This window comes from Saccharomyces eubayanus, chromosome II (genome assembly GCF_001298625.1).
Source record: "Saccharomyces eubayanus strain FM1318 chromosome II, whole genome shotgun sequence".
Classification (NCBI taxonomy): domain Eukaryota; kingdom Fungi; phylum Ascomycota; class Saccharomycetes; order Saccharomycetales; family Saccharomycetaceae; genus Saccharomyces; species Saccharomyces eubayanus.
Window position 1 is genome coordinate 605,489 of NC_030977.1, and position 19,340 is coordinate 624,828.

Below are 19,340 nucleotides of genomic sequence, written 5' to 3' on the forward strand. Positions count from 1 at the left end.
TACCGTATAACGTGATTATGGTTTTTATGGAAAATTTTTTTTCCAGTTGACCAGATTCTCACAAGCTACACTTTGATTAATATTATTGATATTTTTTTTTTAACAACTTGCTTGGATTATGGCAAAAGAAAGTTTTTTGATATCGGTTTACCAGCAACAGTACTTATACCCGCCCACTAGCAACCATGTCTGATCCAAACCAAGGTAACAATCAGCAAAACTATCAACAGTACGGTCAAAACTTCAACCAACAGCAAGGTAACAACAAATTTCAAGGTTACCAAGCTTACAATGCTCAAGCCCAACAACCTGCAGGTGGCTATTACCAAAACCCCCAAGGTTACGCTGGCTACCAACAGGGCGGTTATGACCAACAATTTAACCCGGAAGTAGGTTACCAACAACAATACAACGCCCAAGGTGGTTACCAACAACAGTTCAATCCACAAGGTGGCCGTGGCAATTACAAGAACTTCAACTACAACAACAGCCAACAGGGATTCCAAGCTGGCTTTCAACCACAATCTCAAGGAATGTCTTTGAACGACTTCCAAAAGCAACAAAAACAAACTGCTCCTAAGCCAAAGAAGACTTTAAAACTTGTTTCAAGTTCCGGTATCAAGTTAGCTAATGCGACCAAGAAGGTCGACACAAAGCCTGTCGAAACTGAGAAGAAAGAGGAAGAAAAGCCTACCGAAACCAAAGAACCAGCCAAGGTCGAAGAATCAATCAAAGATGTGGAAACTCCAGCCAGCGCTGAAGAAAAGAAGGAGGTGAATTCTGAATTACCAAAGGTCGAAGATTTGAAAATATCCGAATCGAACGATAACAGCAAGCCTGCTAACCCTATCAACGCCGATGCCTTGATCAAAGAACAAGAAGATGAAGTAGACGATGAAGTTGTTAATGATATGTTCGGAGGTAAAGATCACGTTTCTTTAATTTTCATGGGTCACGTCGATGCTGGTAAGTCCACTATGGGTGGTAATCTACTATATTTGACTGGCTCTGTGGACAAGAGAACCATTGAAAAATATGAAAGAGAAGCTAAAGATGCTGGTAGACAAGGTTGGTATTTGTCTTGGGTCATGGACACCAATAAAGAAGAAAGAAACGACGGTAAGACCATTGAGGTCGGTAAGGCTTATTTCGAAACCGAAAAAAGACGTTACACCATTCTGGATGCACCAGGTCATAAAATGTACGTTTCCGAAATGATTGGTGGTGCCTCTCAAGCCGATGTTGGTGTTCTAGTCATTTCTGCCAGAAAGGGTGAATACGAAACCGGTTTCGAAAGAGGTGGTCAAACACGTGAACACGCCTTATTGGCCAAGACCCAAGGTGTTAATAAGATGATCGTTGTCGTAAATAAGATGGATGATCCTACTGTCAAATGGTCCAAAGAACGTTACGACCAATGTGTAGGTAACGTCAGCAATTTCTTAAAGGCCATCGGTTACAATATAAAGACTGATGTTATATTCATGCCAGTATCAGGTTACAGTGGTGCTAACTTGAAAGAACATGTAGATCCAAAGGAATGTTCATGGTACACCGGCCCAACTTTACTGGAATACTTGGACAAAATGACCCACGTTGACCGTCGTATCAACGCTCCATTCATGTTACCTATTGCTGCTAAAATGAAGGATTTAGGTACAATCGTAGAAGGTAAGATTGAATCTGGTCACATCAAGAAGGGCCAATCCACTTTATTGATGCCTAATAAGACCACTGTGGAAATCCAAAACATCTATAACGAAACTGAAACCGAAGTCGATATGGCCATGTGTGGTGAACAAGTCAAACTAAGAATTAAAGGTGTCGAAGAAGACGACATTTCACCAGGGTTTGTGTTGACATCCCCAAAGAACCCAATTAAGAATGTTACCAAGTTTGTGGCGCAAATTGCCATTGTCGAATTAAAGTCCATTATAGCCGCCGGATTTTCATGTGTTATGCATGTTCACACAGCCATTGAAGAGGTTCATATTGTTAAACTACTGCATAAGTTAGAAAAGGGTACAAATCGTAAATCGAAGAAGCCACCTGCTTTTGCTAAGAAGGGTATGAAGGTCATTGCTGTTTTAGAGACTGAAGCTCCAGTTTGCGTCGAGACTTACCAAGATTATCCACAGTTGGGTAGATTTACACTTAGAGACCAAGGTACCACAATTGCCATTGGTAAGATTGTCAAGATTGCTGAATGATTTTCTTCGCACGAATAAAATAAAAAAAACAACCTCAATTATAACAATCGTAACGCATTTTCCTTTCTATAAAAATATGATCCAATAAAACCGTTATATATGTAAATATATATATGTATGAAATTCGTATATTTATTTCTGTACCATATACCAAAACCAAGGTAAACTTTTATTTCCTTCTTCTTTCAAAACTTCATGAAGATACCCAGCAAGTTTTCGACTCCTTCAATGACGTTTTCGTCATAGCCCTTTCCTGGGGTTACTTCTGCATGTGCAAAGTCTATTAATGACATCGAACTCAGACAAGTGGATTTTTTATCCTTTTGTTTTCTGTCTTCCCCTACCTCCTCATCGTCGTCTTCGTCACTGTCTATGAAATCATCCCGCATTAGCTGATCGGTATCATGCAACAAATCCCATCGCTTTGGGTCCCCTTCATAAATAAACAGAAGACTACTTGAAATCATCCTAACCTCTTCCTCCAATATAGTATTGTAAAATAACTGTAGTCTTTTCAGAAACATTTTCTTCAATTGGTGTTTCCTGGTATCCGACAGGTGAGGATTGTCGAAATACAGGGCAATGGCATCTGCGACGTTGTGGTCAGTCCTCGAGCGTCCATATAGCTTATTTATAAAGACGTAATCAGTTTCTGCTTCTTCTTCGTAGTGTTCAGGCGATAACTGGGCCAGTACCGAAGGGTTCTTCTGTATTTTCATGCCACATATCCTAAAACACAAAGAGCCTGAAGTCGTTTCTTCACTGACTTTTTTCAATCTTTCCCTTTTCTCCAATGGTGCCTTCGAATCATACAATATTTTACCTAATTTTATATCAAGTACGTTAGGTTTACTGAACCCGTATAGCAGATTTTCTAAAACGAGGTATTTCTTGTCTCCATTGGCCTGCGAGGATGTCAAGTCGAGGTCATCTGTAGAATCACTCAACCGCTGATCTACCTCTAAAAGCCCGGCATTGCCACCGCTGCCAACTTTAGCCCCTTCGTCCAAGACTCCAAGATACGTGGGCATCCAAGAGTGTAAAGGAGCATCCTGGCTGGCCAGTGGCTCATCCCGACTCATGTCTCTCGCCTGTACAACTTTATAGAATTCCAGTTCCTGTGGCAAGGCCGGTTTGAAGATTAGCAACCCATCACCATCAGTTAGAGTGCCGTCGTGACCAGCAGCTTTATGCTCTAAGACTTTGAAGTTATGACCCGTATCCATGTGAAGAATTTCTACTTATACAGATATGTATGTACATACACTTCCGTGCGAACTAACCAACTAATTAGAACAAAGTACAAGAACCAATCTGAAAGGGATATCAGAATGTAGTCTTTCTCTCTGCATCTCATCTGGTTCATTAACGCATTAGGTAAGAGCGCTAGAAGAAATATCCAGACGTTACCCAGCCCGCGAAATCCGGATTAACCCGGCTTTCATCCTGTCCAATCATCTTCGAGAACGTGTTTTTTCTCAGCTTTTTTTCCCGCTTTTTTTTTTTCATCCGGTCGTTGTGGCGGACAGGGGTCTCCGGAAGGGAATTCTCTCAGGTTCTTTCCAGGTCCACGGGCCAACTCTGCCTGGAACATGCTTTTCTTTCAAGAAGTTAGCAAGAAGTAGCAAATACTCCCAGCGGGCCCTCAGGCCTGGTTTAGTGCTTGATGTACCAGTAAATCCAGCCTGCCACGCACAACAAAGTGACACACGATGACCACAGACCCTTCTGTTAAGTTGAAGTCCGCCAAGGACTCCCTCGTCTCCTCGTTATTCGAACTATCCAAAGCTGCCAATCAAACTGCTTCTTCCATTGTTGACTTCTACAATGCCATCGGTGGCGATGAAGAAGAGAAGATAGATGCCTTCACCACTTTGACTGAGTCGTTACAAACGCTAACTTCTGGTGTGAACCATTTGCATGGTATCAGTTCTGAACTGGTCAACCCTGCGGATGACGATAAGGACACCGTGATAGCACCTCCAGTCAAGGCTGTGAGGAGAAAGATTGAACGTGATCCAAACGCTCCAAAGAAGCCATTGACCGTTTTCTTCGCTTATTCTGCCTACGTGCGTCAAGAACTTCGTGAAGACAGACAAAAGGCTGGTTTACCACCTTTATCCTCCACTGAAATCACACAAGAGATTTCCAAAAAATGGAAAGAGTTGAGTGATCACGAAAAGGAAAAGTGGAAGCAAGCTTATAACGTTGAGTTGGAAAACTACCAAAGAGAGAAGTCCAAATATCTAGAGGCAAAGAAAAACGGTACTCTTCCACCAGCTTCTCTCGAAAACGGTCCCACTCATGCGCCCGTTCCAATTCCTTTCAGTTTACAGCATGCCGCTGAACCTCCTGTGGAAAAGAGACCTCATGATGACGATGGATCTTCTGAAAAGAAAAAGAAGAAGAAGAAGAAGGACAAGAAGAAGGACAAATCTAACTCTTCTATTTGATAAACACACATCCTTGTTACTACAAATCCTTTGTCTTTTTAAATAATATAAACAAAAAAAAAGAAGAATAAAGTATGGCAGCATAGTTTTGTCTAGTCCATAATGTACATCTATATATCTTTCCCTTTCCTCTTGTAACAGTATACTTTTATCTTCACTTCACCTTTTGTGTATATGTACCTATCAATTCTATTTTTGTGATTACACCGTTTTTGGGTAAAAGTTCTCCACGTTTTATTCATGATGTGATATGTGTGTTTAAAAGGGAGGAAGTTAAAATAAAATAGTTATACACAAATATATACAGGGGCTAGTTTATTCCTGACTTCTTTGCTCATTGAAGTGTATTCATAAACTGATCTACTATATCAAACTTCTTTTTCGGCGCATCTTCAGGACGTTTCCATTCTTCAGGAAACTTGTGATTATGCTTCTTTTTACGCAGGTTCTTGGCAATAGTATGTCTCATATCAATAGGCACATCGCTAAAATCGTCTTTGGTCAAATCTTTTGATTCGGCTAGCAGTTTTTGTAAAATATCATGCAGATAACGTGCGTTTTGTGACGCATTTTCAAATTTGTCACTAGACATTTTGAAAATATCCGTAATATGGTCATAACGTGACCTAGCCAATACTCTAAACTTATGTAGAGATTTTGTCTCTAGATTCAGATCCTCTGTTTTAACACTCAATACAACTTTTCTTGAATTTGGATGTTCCTCACCGACGTAGTTAGTGTACCTGTAAGTGACCGGGTGAGTCTTTGCAGATGGTCTCTTGTATTCCTGGCGATATTGCGCCAATAATGGCAATTCGTAGGCAGCTAGTCGATTATAAAACCTTTGTTCACGATGTTGAGCCACCAATTCTTGAGCTTGGGAAGGTAATTCGTCAAACATAAATGGTCTAAGACTATCATCACGATTTACAGTTCCACCTTTAATATCGATAGCGCCCTGCTCCCCTTTATAGTATAGCTTCTTGATATMACTACTTGACACATCAGAATACTCCGACGTGGTTAATAAAGCACTCAACTCGTCCTTGTTGGGCTTATATTCCGAACCCAATCTAGCCATTCTTTCCCAGTATAATTCCAAAATCCTTTGGGGTGGCAGCCCTTTCCACTTTTCCGGATGCATATAAAGGTCTGCTGAAAGGGCTGGGCCCTCCTTTGCCGCGGCTACAGCTGCAACTTCACTACTTGCACCTGTATTCATGCTTCTGGTCATTGGGAAGACCCTTCTCTGCGTGCACAATATGYTGCCACTTGAAGCCTTCCATAGTCCCAGTGGTACCTTCATATTCCTGATCATACCCTAATTATAACCCCTAAACAGCTAAGGAATTCTACTGTCTTTCTTCTGGATCACGACGTATTCATGCTTAACTGCAGGTACCTATTTAGCATTGTTTCTTAGCGGAATCCATTATGGGACACAGCCGTGTGACGCGATAAGAGTCGCCGACGACAACAAAACAATTGCAGTCGTTAAATGCACACCATTAAATGAAATACTTGAGTTAGGTTTGAGGTAATGTAAGGTGATGAAACACGGAGAGAGAACGAGCTAGAGCCAATAGTAGACAGTACATATGCCTAGACATGGAAGAAGAGGAAAGCTGCCAAAGAGCGAAAAGCTCCCTAAGAAAGAGGAAACAGACAATACGCCGTCGAAACTTTTATCATCTATGTTAAAAACGTTAGATTTATCATTCGAGCGTGATATTGGAATGCTCAATGGAAAAGCCGTTAGATCTATACCCAGTAAGAAGACATTGTTAGAATTACAAGCTCAATTGGATAGCCTCAACGAAATATTGGGTGCAATTGCCCAAAGTGATAGAGAGACTATAGAAGCTTTACGAAAAATAAGAGATAGTAAGGACGAAAAGGAAGCAGACAATGAAGAGCAGAAAGAATTAACTGCAAATGGAAAAGACGAAAAGGAAATGGCTGATAAGGAAAAGGACGAAAATAAACAGAAGGAAGATAATTTATTAGAATCACATCCATCTGAAACCCTTCCTGGCACAATTGAAAATGATGTAGAAAGCATCAAACAAGCCGCAGATACTATGGCTAGGGAAGAAATCAACGAAGACAAAGAGTTGCAGGTAAACAAAGACCAACCAAGGGAAAAGAGGCCATTTGAGTCTGAAATAACAAATGACGGCGCAGAGAATGAAAGTACGAACGAACCAGAAAATAAAAAACAGAAAGTTGACATTGATAAAATGGAAAATGATCCATCAGTGAAAAATCCAAAATCAGAATTTGTTGTATCACAGACACTACCACTTGCAGCAGCGGCCTTGGGATTATTTAATGAGGAGGGACTAGAAAGTACAGGAGAGGATTTCTTGAAGAGAAAATATAATGTTGCTAGCTACCCTACAAATGATTTAAAGGAATTACTACCAGGTGAGTTACCAGACACAGACTTTTCGCATCCCAAGCCAACTAATCAAATCCAATTTAAMACTTTTTTGGCCTTTGTGGAAAACTTCTTTAAAGACCTCAGTGATGACAATGTAAAGTTTTTGAAGACGAAATATATTTTACCTGATAGTTTACAATTTGACAAAACATATGACCCTGAAATAAAGCCATTTGTCATACCGAAATTGGGTCCTCTATATTCTGACATCTGGTCTAAGGATGAAAACGACAAAAACCCTGCCTTTAAAAAAACACCGCCGCACCTGAATGATGCGTCTGCCATACTGCCAAAGAAAAGTGCTAATGAACTTGATGACAACGTTTTGGAAACAGAAAGCGTCTCCTGTGGACCTTTACTATCCAGATTGTTGGGTGCTATATTGAAAGACGACGACGAGAAACCAGATTTGCAGTCTTCCAGAATAACAGGAGACAATGAGCCACCGAGAATAAAAGAAGAAGACAAAGTATCGTCACCCATGAACAATAGGACTGACGGCACAGATATGTCATTATCACAAGAGACTGGACCCAGTGTTCGGACACCCGACAGCGACATCGAAGAAGACGCATCCTTCCAGGCAAAATCAACAGGAAACAAAGACGGTGGTAGTACCACAAGTACACTACCTCAACAGATTGGATGGATAACAAATGGAATCAATCTAGACTATCCAACCTTTGAAGAACGGTTGAAAAGAGAACTAAAGTATGTGGGGATATATATGAACATGCCCAAAGATGAAAACAATCCTAACTCAGATGACCCTGATTGGATTACCGGTAGAGAAGACGACGAGATAAGCGCGGAATTAAGAGAGTTACAAACCACATTGAAACAGGTGACCAAAAAAAATCAAAAAAGGAAAGCCCTGCTGATTCCGTTAGTCGAGAGGCAATTAGCATGGCAGGAATACTCATCTATTTTGGAGGACTTAGACAAGCAGATTGACCAGGCTTATGTCAAGCGCATTCGTGTACCTAAGAAAAGAAAGAAGCATCATACAGCAACTTCAAGTAATGTGAATACAGGAACCACATCTCAAATAGCACAACAGAAGGCTGCTAACTCGAGCCTAAAGTCGTTACTAGATAAGAGGCAGAGGTGGATTAACAAGATTGGTCCTCTATTTGACAAGCCTGAACTTATGAAAAGAATTCCTGCTGAAAGCGTATTCAAGGACATAGACCAAGAAGAAGATGAAGACGAAGGCGATGTGTTTGGACAAAACACTAACAAGGACGTGGAACTAAACTGAAAGCACAGGGACCCCAATGAAGATACGTAGCATAACAAGGCATATAACTAACGATATAAGTATTAATCTATAAATAGTGACGCTTGATCACATATTACGGAAGTGGATAATCCTTTTTTTTTGTTACCTTTTTTTTCCATCTGAAATTCTTTGGAGGGGCAAAAACAATGAGATGTGAATGAATGTATGCATTGACTTTCTGTTGCTGGCATAAGCGTGAAGCCAATTAAACCAGGTATAATAGCACAAGGTCGCAGTCTATCGATCTGGTACGTCAGAATCAAGGCGGAAATACATATAAATAATAGTAAAAGTAAGCAATGTCCAGGGCTAAGAGGATTATGAAAGAGATACAAGCTGTCAAGGATGACCCCGCAGCCCACATCACGCTTGAATTCGTGAGTGAGTCTGATATCCACCATCTAAAAGGCACATTTTTGGGTCCACCCGGAACGCCTTATGAGGGCGGAAAGTTCGTTGTGGACATTGAGGTCCCTATGGAGTATCCGTTCAAACCACCCAAGATGCAGTTCGACACAAAAGTATATCATCCGAACATATCATCGGTGACAGGTGCCATTTGCTTGGATATTTTGAAGAATGCATGGTCGCCAGTGATAACTTTGAAGTCTGCGTTAATTTCGCTTCAGGCGCTATTGCAATCTCCAGAACCTAATGATCCTCAAGATGCAGAGGTAGCACAGCATTATCTACGGGATAGAGAGTCCTTTAACAAGACTGCTGCATTATGGACGAGATTATACGCCAGCGAAGGCGCCAATGGCCAAAAGGGCAACATAGAGGAGTCTGATTTATATGGGATCGATCACGACCTTATTGAGGAGTTCGAATCTCAAGGTTTCGAAAAGGACAAGATTGTCGAAGTCCTGAGAAGGTTAGGTGTCAAGTCTTTGGACCCCAATGACAACAATACAGCTAATCGTATCATCGAGGAATTGTTAAAGTGAAGAATTAAAAAAAAAAATCCCCAGAGTAAATAATTAAATAAACTACATGAATAGAGCATCAAGCAGGAATAACTCCACAGTACACCCTGCATGTTACTGAGGCCGCATAACCACAGTAGAGCAACGTAATATACTAAATACTATTTGAAGTATATATACGTCTTCGTTATAAGTGAAAGGCTATTGGGCCAATCGTCGCTGTTTTTTTTTTTTTTTTTTTATATTCCGGGGCACCTTCGGAAGAGCCTAATCGCAGTTCGGTTATATAAGGAGAACCCTTCAAGGAACCGGTGACAGAGATAAGAGTGTTCACGACAATACTGTAAGAATAGTCAGGACAGTAACATTTGGTTCTCCTATTCGTCGTCTTTTCATTTCTCTCCTTTCTCTCCAGGCTGTATACCCAACTACTTCATACTAACAATGATGCTGCCAAGATCTCTGAGAAGTATCACAAGAAACAGGGGATTCCATACCGCAACAGTAAGAGCTTTCCAGTCCACTGCCAAGAAGAGTTTGACAATCCCATTTTTGCCCGTACTGCCACAAAAACCAGGTGGTGTTAGTGGTACTCCTAACGATGCCTATGTCCCCCCCCCTCAGAATAAACTAGAGGGTTCAGTCCATTGGTATATGGAAAAGATCTTTACTTTGTCTGTTCTTCCATTAGCCACGACGGCAATGCTAACGACTGGTCCATTGTCTACCGCAGCAGACTCCTTCTTTTCTGTTATGCTATTAGGATATTGTTATATGGAATTCAATTCTTGTATCACAGATTATATATCTGAGAGAGTTTACGGTGTTTGGCACAAATATGCGATGTACATGCTAGGGTTAGGTTCTGCTTTCTCTCTTTTCGGGATTTATAAATTGGAGACAGAAAACGATGGTTTTGTTGGCTTGGTTAAGAGTCTATGGGACTCTTCTAAAAGAGAAGATTCAGCAAAGATTGAGGCCAAGAAATAGCTTAGGTCGCCACAAAACACATATCCGGTCACACATGTGCACACTTATACTAGTGCCTTTTCAAGTCTATATTTGATTTTTATCTAATTTCCACTTTATACGATTCTGTTTTCTTTATCATTATTTATTCATTCTATTTACTTATATATTTATTCATTTACTCATCTATTTATTTATTGATTTATTCATAACACCAATGTTGGCATTTTATTGTTCTTCTCTTCTTACTTCGACTGATCCAGTATATCTTGTTTGAGCTTTATCTTCCACTTTCGTAGATTGTTTACTAAACACTCTTTCGTCACTCGCGGGTTCTCAATCACAACCAATTCTCGTTCATTACAATATACATCTCTGCAATCCAGTCTTTTCAAAAAAATTATAGATAAATTAACAGAGTCTATTTCTACTTTGAAAATATCTTGTAACTGGATTAAGTGGTTTTCAATGATACTGTTATCTTCAATTTGACATTGCTTCCTTATGTTCTCATACGTCAACTCATTATATGTTTCACTCAATGTTATCAAAGTCAACTTTTCAAGTTTCGATCGCATCGAAGATGTTAAGGTTGTATCTTCCGGAACATCCTTAATGTTTCCAAAAGCAAATATTTCAAATAACTGTCGTTCATCGAGATCTTTACTCTCCAACCATTCTGCTTTATAATGGTATTTGTGAGGCTCTTCTAACGCTCTTATTGTTTCCTCCCTCATTGCTGATTTTTTTTTTKTTCCATTCAGATCATCACTTGTTTTTCCTTTTGTTTGTTTACCCTTGTATGTGATACAGTATATACATAAAAAAAGGCTACATGAGTAGTTCAGTTCCATTATTTTCGCATTCCGAAAGCACAATAAGCAAGAAGGCAAGAAAGCAACAACATAAGAAAAGCAAATTGCAATAATCACCAGGGAAGTCTGCCTATACCATAAGACCTTACTTCTATATGTGTAGATGCCTACCATTTTATATAACACCAATTCCAGCTTAATTTCTAAATACCGAAGATCTAATGCCTCCAAGCCATATAAAGGACTACCATCGAAGAAAGCGCATAAGCGATTGAGTTTGCCACCAGATATTTTCAAAGAGGAGTCTGGCTATACGCGAAATTGTAATGACGATATATCATTCCAAAGTGAATTCGAGAAGGATTCTGTTGGATATCTCCAGGATTTATGTTGCTCCGTATACCCAAGTTCACTGCATCAAAGGATTAAGAACCTGAGAGGTTCACCAGATTTACAAATAAATGCATTCATTGCGTTAATTTTCAAAAATTTCATTAAATCTTGGTACGGTGTCAAAATACCTACTGATGATTCAAAATTCTTAACTGAATTGTACAATTTGGTTCAAAATTTGGTAAAGTATATGAAAAATTCCCAAATCGACTACAGTTCCCTTCTACTTGATTACATTCCCTGTTTGGTTTCATCCCATTTGAAAGCTTTGGGAGACTGTCCCCAGGATACCAATCTTGTTTATGAACATTATTGCCAGTTAACTCTATATGATTCCAAACGATACCCAGGCTTATTCATAGATATTATCCAAAATAAAATGAACACCAAATCTCTATTGCAAAGAAGTTTTTTGGATAGTTTTCTTAATGAACTTGTATTTGGACATATATTGGATTCGATAATAGAGCCATATCATCTTCTGAACGGTCTGAATATAATTTGCAAGAAGATAAAGCTAAGGTCAGCAATGAACCCCAAAGAAAGTAGCACAGATGAAAAAAGTAAAGCTGGTGCCTGGTCGTTTGTAGGCAAAATAAAGCATAAGATTTCTCAAGTGGGTAAACTTGTATCTTATTCAACTTCAATGAAATCGCCAAACATGGACAGCACCGGTATTCCAGAAATACCGTTTTTACAGAGGTACATCTTTACCTTCATTCTTGTTGATTTTTTCAAATTGCCTATGAGGAAGCCGTTTTTATTCTCAATGTGCAGAACTTTTCAATGCTGGATCTCTAAATCTAAGTTTTTGAACAAAATGATGTATAAAATGTTTGCTAATACTGCCCAGGCTAAAATCACCGATCCTACAATACTTGGCGGTTTGTTTGTATCACTACGGCATTCACTGTTCCCTAATGATAGTGCAATGGGACCACCGAAAACAATACCAATAGGCGATGCTTTCTTGGAGTTTAGGGGGGAATGCGTTTCTAATGTATGGGATGTGTGTATCGCTTACAGAATCGATAAAATTCTTGCCATCAAGAAATTTGACATCGAGGAAGTTATCCATTCTTTGTCAAAAGATCGGGATTGTAATAAACTACTGCTTTATAGAGCTATGGACTGTGTTGCTGCTCAATTACCTTAAATTTTACGATAGTTTCTAATGTGTAATAACTAATTCTAATTTTAGCATCTAGTATAAAAGAAATTACAATTCTAATACAAATTGTTCAGCAAGCCCATATTGTATCGGGGTATTAGTGGCCAAATAGACAATTTTTTTAAGAGCTTGTATGCAGGTGGAAACCTGGCGAGGCATCTCTCTTTAGTGAGTACGTAATTACCAATGCCATTGCCTAAATGGGTAAAACCGTGTGGCCTTTGTTATTAAACGCGAAGCCGCCGCCACCTCGCTAAGAAAGGAAAAACATCAGCTGGAAAAGAACTAGGTAGTTTAGTAACAAAGTGTTTTTTCTTGCCCTGGTCTGGACATCAAAAGAACTGTAACTTACACCCAAGTACTATCCACACTGCAGAGTTTGTTGCGATTAATTTATTTCTAGTGTACTCGCGACTGTCGTTTCATAGTGCAGTTGGTGACCTTATAATCGTGTGTTTCATAATAACTGGCGGCTAGTTATGTCGTATCCAGGAGAAGACACTAACATTCCCAGAAGGATGGTAGAAGCTCTAGAGGACCATCCATTGAGTTATCTGGTTCCCAAGGACGGGTTGGCGGCGTTGGTAAACGCTCCGATGCAAACTTCTTTGCCCTTTGACAAATCTGTCTTTACCAACGCCGATGATAGCAGAGAAATTGATGTAAGCCATCTTATTGCTGCGAACAATACAACCTTTTCTATACAAAATGACTTAGAACAAAACAAGCTTGTTTTCAAGAGACCTGAAAACTTTATATTATCGACCAAGCAAGATTATGCTCCATCAAACTTGTTGGAGGGACTATCGCCGTTAGCACAGACTGTCCTATCAGACCATCAAGATCTAGTTGTTTCTAATGAAATAGTGAAAAAGAGCGAGATAGTAAACAAACTGCAACCAAAACATAAGCTAGAGGATTTGACCCCAAATTCCAGTAACTTAAGTTTTAACGAGGACTCTCCAAACAAGAAAACGAAGGTTTCGACAGGTGTAACAATGACCCAGGCCAATTTAGCAGAACAATATTTGAAAGATCTAGAAAACCTTTTATATATTGTGGGATTTGATCACAGCTCTGCCGAAACGGGAAACATCGAGTACTGGCTCAAGTTACCAGATGAAAAATTCATTCTAACCACCAATTGTTTAGTCAAACTACAGATGACAGTTAAGAATATTGCCGCTAATCCGCAGCTATGGAGCTCGATTAAGGTGGCATGGCTATTGAGACTGCTAGATGTAATGGTCTCCAACATAAAGTCTAGTAAAAAATTTTTGAAGGCAGGTTTTGATGATTCTATGTTGCGATATATTGCCCTACTATCCATAGTCATCCTATTCAATATTTTCCTCCTAGGTAAAAACGACAACAACTTACATCGTGAATCATACATTATGGAGCCGCTAAACTTTCTAAGTGATTTAGTCGAATCTTTGAGAGTGTTACCAAAGGATTATGATTCTTTGAAAATAGAACTGAATACGTTTCAGGAAGCTTTGGGTTTGCTACCAAAATATATATGCAAGGGCCCATTTTTAGATGATAACGTAACCACGAAGCTTGTGTACATATTCAGTGACTTATTAATGATTAGTGACATTGAAGTAACTGCTAACATTCAGTTTCTAAACTTCTGGGATAATGTAAAAAAAGCCAGTTCTGATATTCTAGTCTCGTTGTTCAGTAAACTAGATCAACAGAGGGAATTTATCATCGAAGAGTTAATTTCTCATGTTGAAAAGCTCCCCACAAAGAGAATACAGAAAAAACTAAGAAAAGTTAGTTGTGAAAATATCTATATCACCGATTTTACCTTTACTTTGATGTCAATGTTGGAAAATATCAATTGCTATACATTTTGTAGCAACATGAAAGAACTTACGTCAGAAAACATTGAGCTCTTAAAGGAAAACTACAAAATACAAGAACAGTTCCTTTTTAACACTATAGAGCACATAAATGACACAATACTAGAACTATTTTTCAAGAATCCATCCTCTTCACGATATGTGATAGATAATTTTGTTCAAGATTTATTATTGCTAATCCCTTCCCCTCAATGGCCAATAACAGAGAAAATATTGAGCTCATTGTTAAAGAAGCTTTTAAAAGTATTTGGCCCATCTATTCAGCTTTCTGCAAACATCGAAACAATATGTCTACAACACATTGGAAGTATTGGTTCTACAATTTTTGATATTAAATGTTCAACAAGAGAGCACGAAGATAATAATTTAATCAAAATAATAAACTACCCAGAATACCTTCCGACCTTTTTGAAGTTCTTCAGCGCATGCATATTACATAATGAAACAATCAAATCTCGTGACTCTGCCACAAGATTTCTTTGGAATTTGAGATTAGGTGCAATATTTAGACTGGAAGAATATACAAAAGATGCCAAGGACCAAAATTCAACTATTACTCACCAACTAAAGAACATATTGGAACAAGTGCATGACAATAGTCTTGAAACTCCCTTAGAAACCACAGAAATGGTCGCTGGCACGATTCGATTAGATTATTTTTCCATTTTGCATGCTTTTGAACTTTTGAACCTGTATGATCCATACTTGAAGTTAATATTATCACTGTTAGCCAAGGATAAAATCAAACTGAGGTCCACGGCTATAAAGTGTCTGTCGATGTTGGCGTCCAAGGATAAAGTTATATTGTCAAACCCGATGGTCAAAGCAACTATCCAGCAACGTTTAAACGACTCATCTGCATCTGTCAAGGATGCCATTCTAGATTTAGTCAGTATCAACTCTTCATATTTCGAGTTTTATCAACAAATTAACAACAATTATGACGACGACAGCATAATGGTGAGAAAACATGTACTGAAGATAAATGAAAAAATATATGACGAGACAAATGACGTTGTTACAAAGGTATATGTGGTGGCAAGAATTCTTATGAAAATTGAGGATGAAGAAGATAATATAATTGACATGGCCAGGTTAATCTTGTTGCATAGATGGGTTCTAATGGTAGATGGGTCAATGGACCAGTCTGAAAAACTGAAAGAAATTTCTTCATCGGTTCTATTAGTAATGTCGCGTGTGGCCACAATGAATGAGAAATGCTCGCAACTTTTCGACTGGTTTCTTAACTTTTATCTGTTAAATAGAGAAGCACATTCGAAGGACATGTATGACAAAATAACTCGCGTTTTAAGGACTCTCACAGATTTCCTGGTTCAAAATATTGTCGAATTAAACTCAAAAGAATCAAAAGAAAAAGACTCAATTATTAATAAGCAGAATCTCTTAAATTTGTTAGCCAAGTTTACTGACTGTACCGTGTCATTTATAACAAAAGATCATATCACCGCCCTATACCCGTATATGGTATCAGATGAAAAATCGAATTTCCACTATCATATCCTGCAAGTGTTTAGAAACACATTTGAAAAATTGTCAAACTTCAAACCTAAATTTTTATATGACTTAGAGACGACTCTACTGAGCAGGCTCCCAAAAATGAATGTACGGGAAATAGACGAAGCCATGCCTCTCATTTGGTCTGTCGCTACTCATCGTAATGATACCGCTAGAGTAGCTAAAGCGTGCTCCTCCTGTCTTTCCCATTTACACCCTTACATAAACAAAGCAAACAAAGAAGAGGAAGCCATTGCTGTTGATGGGAAATTGCAAAGGCTAATATACTTAGCCACCGGATTTGCTAGATTTTGCTTCCCTAAAATTTCAAGTGAAAAGATTGCATTTTTACAAGAAGATGAAACATTATATGAACATGTTACCAAATGCTTGCTTGTACTTTCGAAAGACAAAATCACCCACGTAATAAGAAGAGTCGCTTTAAAGAACTTGACGAAATTATGCGGAAATCATCCCAAGTTGTTTAATTCAAGACACGTTTTGCATTTGCTAGATCAAGAGTTTCAAGGAAACCAATTGGACATCAAACTGGTGATATTGGAAAGTTTATACGATCTTTTTTTGCTGGAAGAACGTAAATCTGTGAGAAGTATTGGTGTTAGTAGCACATTATCTTCGAACACTCTATTAAAAAAAAAAATACTGAAAACCAAAAAGGCGGATTTCGTCAACGATGGTGTATGTTCAGCACTAGCTACTCGATTTTTGAACAGCATTCTCCAGCTCTGTCTTCTTTGCGATCTAAAAAGTTCTCTTGTGGCAATTCGGCTATTGAAGTTGATTTTAAAATTTGGCTACACCAATCCCTCTCATTCGATTCCAACTGTAGTTGCTCTAGTTGCCTCTGATACCCAGTATATTCGTCATGTCGCCTCGGAAATTTTAAAAGGCCTTTTTGAGAAATACGAAACACTAGTGTTTAGTGGTTTATCAAGAGGTATTACGAAGGCAATACATTACTCTATTGATACGGGTGGTAAATATTATTACAAACGCGATTTTTTTTTGGTTTCACTTGAGAGAATATGTGGAGTGGGGAAGAAAAATGCTCCAAAGTTTTTCAAAATTGTAAAGAGAACTATACAGTCTTACCTCGATGATATCACTAGTTTAAAATTATCTGTTTCCATTCAAAAGTCTGTTTTCGTGCTTTGTACCAATATTTCGAATATCACATACAGCACCCAATTCGATTTGGTATCCTTACTCAAAACCATAGATCTGACAACAGACAGATTGAAAGAAATCATTATGGATGAAATGGATGATGCTCCATCTTCCAGCAAATCGGAAGAAACATTCCGTGAAATAATTTTAATACAGTTATGTTTGCAAGACTTAGGTACTCATTTGTTACACTTGTACGGATTAAGGAATGACGTTCTTCTACTAGATATTGTAGAAGAATCGGAATTGAAAAATAAGCAGCTTCCATCCAAGAAGCAGGAAACTGGTGACTTTTCTGCACAGTTGGAAAGTATCGAACAGCACTCGTCAAACGGTAAACTTATTGCATACTTTAAAAAGCACGTAAAAGATACGTAAATATGTTGCACTTAAAAGTTCTATAGAATTAAAAATCTGTTTGCATTTGCTTTCTTTTTTAACGTAACTCTTGAGGAAAATATTCGCAAAAGATGTACGCTTTTACTCAAATATACATCTTCAAAATAATTCGTTCACATCAAGCTTTTTTTCTTTTGCGGACAGGCAAGATGGTGATATCCGAATCACTAATAATGCCATTGTGCGCTTTTACGAATTTATCTTCGTCAACAGAAGGCACTATTGTGAAACTTGTCTCTATGTTCGTGCCCACCGTAGCTATCTTTTTGGAAGAGCCCGGTAAAGTCTCAGATGCAGTTGACGCAAAGGTATAGTCAAATGGTGTCGTTTCTGGAACGGTTAGAATTGGAGGTTCCGGAGTGTCCCTAGAATTATTTTTGACCCCCGACTCATCAGTATCTGCTATCGCCATTTCCTCCTCTATAGCATTTGATTTTAGAGATTCTTGTAGTTTGTGTCTTATATCTCGAATGATCTCTGGTTCTACCTCCATAGTCAAAGGGATAGCTAGTTTTCTTTTCTTTATAGCTACTTGTGTTGGTGCTCGAAAATTCTTTCTGAACTTCTTTGGGTTCAAAGGCGCTTTCGTCTTCCATAAAGTTCTCTCTGCATGTGACGTTTTGATCACATACGGCTTCCGTAGCGGCTCAGCTACAATAGCAAACCGTGTCATTCCTTTTTGCGATTGATGGTCACTTAGTAATATTATAATAGAGCCGCCGCATTGCTGTTCTCTTTTCTTTAACCGCCTCTGCCTTATTTCCTCGACTATTATATCATCTTCCTCTTCATCAGATGAGCTTGCATAATCCGGGATGAAAGTTYGGTCAATCCGTGTATATAGTTTAGGCCAGTCTTTACTACTGACCAGTTTTAGCAAAGAGTCGCTTGATGCTGGCCTTCGAGCTAATTTATAGCTCTTTTTTTTCATGGATTCAAATTTACTTAGCATGGAATCAATTAGCTCTTTTGTCTGGTAGCGTTTGGTCTCCATTTCATTCTTGTCTGTGGGATCGTTTATTTTGGTAACCTTTTGCAGTGTTGTTGTCCAGTTTAACATATCCAATCTATCAGATATCAAAGAAAGCCTATCTGCTTCATTTTCGCTGTTCACGACATCTGATTGAATCATCCTATTTTCTTGCTTCAGCATTTTCTTATGGTAAGATTGATATATACAATCGGGAAGCAAATCCTCTGTTGAGTTGTTGTTCGATAAATTTAATTCATGGTTTTCAATATTAAGTATCATCTTCGTAATTGTTTTTTTCTTTTCTTCGACCTCACTACAGAAAGTGCTCATCATGGCGGGAGATTTCAATACAGGTTGCTGACTAGCCGCTTCCTTAGCATGCTCTTCATGAGGAACAACGCTTGCAATTTTCGCTGTAATATGAAGTTGGGATTTAGCCTTCCTTAAATGCCTCGCGTTTGGATTTATCCTGCTAACCAGTCTTAGTTTCCTTTTAGGGTTGACTTCATATTCTTCTGTATCAAAATCAAACTTTTCAATTTCCCCATGCTCGTTTTGAGCCTTTGATCTTAGTGACCTTTTAGAATCATTCTTTGCTTTTTCCACTGGTTCCATCCTTCCTACCGACAAGCCTCCAGTTTCTTCAAATAAGTAAAAAGCAATCAACTTGCCCTTCCAGTAATGTATACTCCATTAATACCTACTATTTTATCTATGCAAATCGTTAAATCM

The 19,340-nt window shown here is 38.6% G+C and overlaps 11 protein-coding genes across 11 annotated transcripts; 7 read left to right on the plus strand and 4 right to left on the minus strand.

Annotated features, from left to right (window-relative positions):
• Window positions 1–185: 185 nt before the first annotated feature.
• SUP35 (translation termination factor GTPase eRF3) lies at window positions 186–2,210 on the plus strand (the record flags this gene model as incomplete). Its single annotated transcript, XM_018363602.1, has 1 exon — window positions 186–2,210. One exon carries the CDS (start codon window positions 186–188, stop codon window positions 2,208–2,210), a length of 2,025 nt encoding a protein of 674 aa, XP_018223731.1.
• Window positions 2,211–2,395: 185 nt separating this feature from the next.
• Window positions 2,396–3,436, minus strand: ARG82 (inositol polyphosphate multikinase; the record flags this gene model as incomplete). The annotated part of the gene is made up of 1 exon (XM_018363603.1): window positions 2,396–3,436. The coding sequence occupies one exon, from the start codon at window positions 3,434–3,436 to the stop codon at window positions 2,396–2,398; it is 1,041 nt and encodes a 346-aa protein (XP_018223732.1).
• A 486-nt stretch (window positions 3,437–3,922) lies between these two features.
• On the plus strand, window positions 3,923–4,663 carry HMO1 (Hmo1p; the record flags this gene model as incomplete). Its single annotated transcript, XM_018363604.1, has 1 exon — window positions 3,923–4,663. The coding sequence occupies one exon, from the start codon at window positions 3,923–3,925 to the stop codon at window positions 4,661–4,663; it is 741 nt and encodes a 246-aa protein (XP_018223733.1).
• Window positions 4,664–4,997: 334 nt separating this feature from the next.
• On the minus strand, window positions 4,998–5,981 carry RSM24 (mitochondrial 37S ribosomal protein mS35; the record flags this gene model as incomplete). The annotated part of the gene is made up of 1 exon (XM_018363605.1): window positions 4,998–5,981. One exon carries the CDS (start codon window positions 5,979–5,981, stop codon window positions 4,998–5,000), a length of 984 nt encoding a protein of 327 aa, XP_018223734.1.
• A 280-nt stretch (window positions 5,982–6,261) lies between these two features.
• On the plus strand, window positions 6,262–8,367 carry NGG1 (histone acetyltransferase NGG1; the record flags this gene model as incomplete). The annotated part of the gene is made up of 1 exon (XM_018363606.1): window positions 6,262–8,367. One exon carries the CDS (start codon window positions 6,262–6,264, stop codon window positions 8,365–8,367), a length of 2,106 nt encoding a protein of 701 aa, XP_018223735.1.
• A 320-nt stretch (window positions 8,368–8,687) lies between these two features.
• On the plus strand, window positions 8,688–9,335 carry UBC1 (E2 ubiquitin-conjugating protein UBC1; the record flags this gene model as incomplete). Its single annotated transcript, XM_018363607.1, has 1 exon — window positions 8,688–9,335. One exon carries the CDS (start codon window positions 8,688–8,690, stop codon window positions 9,333–9,335), a length of 648 nt encoding a protein of 215 aa, XP_018223736.1.
• A 423-nt stretch (window positions 9,336–9,758) lies between these two features.
• SDH4 (succinate dehydrogenase membrane anchor subunit SDH4) lies at window positions 9,759–10,304 on the plus strand (the record flags this gene model as incomplete). Its single annotated transcript, XM_018363608.1, has 1 exon — window positions 9,759–10,304. One exon carries the CDS (start codon window positions 9,759–9,761, stop codon window positions 10,302–10,304), a length of 546 nt encoding a protein of 181 aa, XP_018223737.1.
• Window positions 10,305–10,528: 224 nt separating this feature from the next.
• CSN9 (Csn9p) lies at window positions 10,529–11,272 on the minus strand (the record flags this gene model as incomplete). Its single annotated transcript, XM_018363609.1, has 1 exon — window positions 10,529–11,272. The coding sequence occupies one exon, from the start codon at window positions 11,270–11,272 to the stop codon at window positions 10,529–10,531; it is 744 nt and encodes a 247-aa protein (XP_018223738.1).
• Window positions 11,262–12,647, plus strand: NVJ3 (Nvj3p; the record flags this gene model as incomplete). The annotated part of the gene is made up of 1 exon (XM_018363610.1): window positions 11,262–12,647. The coding sequence occupies one exon, from the start codon at window positions 11,262–11,264 to the stop codon at window positions 12,645–12,647; it is 1,386 nt and encodes a 461-aa protein (XP_018223739.1).
• Window positions 12,648–13,141: 494 nt separating this feature from the next.
• Window positions 13,142–17,614, plus strand: SCC2 (cohesin-loading factor complex subunit SCC2; the record flags this gene model as incomplete). The annotated part of the gene is made up of 1 exon (XM_018363611.1): window positions 13,142–17,614. One exon carries the CDS (start codon window positions 13,142–13,144, stop codon window positions 17,612–17,614), a length of 4,473 nt encoding a protein of 1,490 aa, XP_018223740.1.
• Window positions 17,615–17,753: 139 nt separating this feature from the next.
• On the minus strand, window positions 17,754–19,223 carry SAS4 (Sas4p; the record flags this gene model as incomplete). Its single annotated transcript, XM_018363612.1, has 1 exon — window positions 17,754–19,223. The coding sequence occupies one exon, from the start codon at window positions 19,221–19,223 to the stop codon at window positions 17,754–17,756; it is 1,470 nt and encodes a 489-aa protein (XP_018223741.1).
• Between the last annotated feature and the right edge of the window lie 117 nt (window positions 19,224–19,340).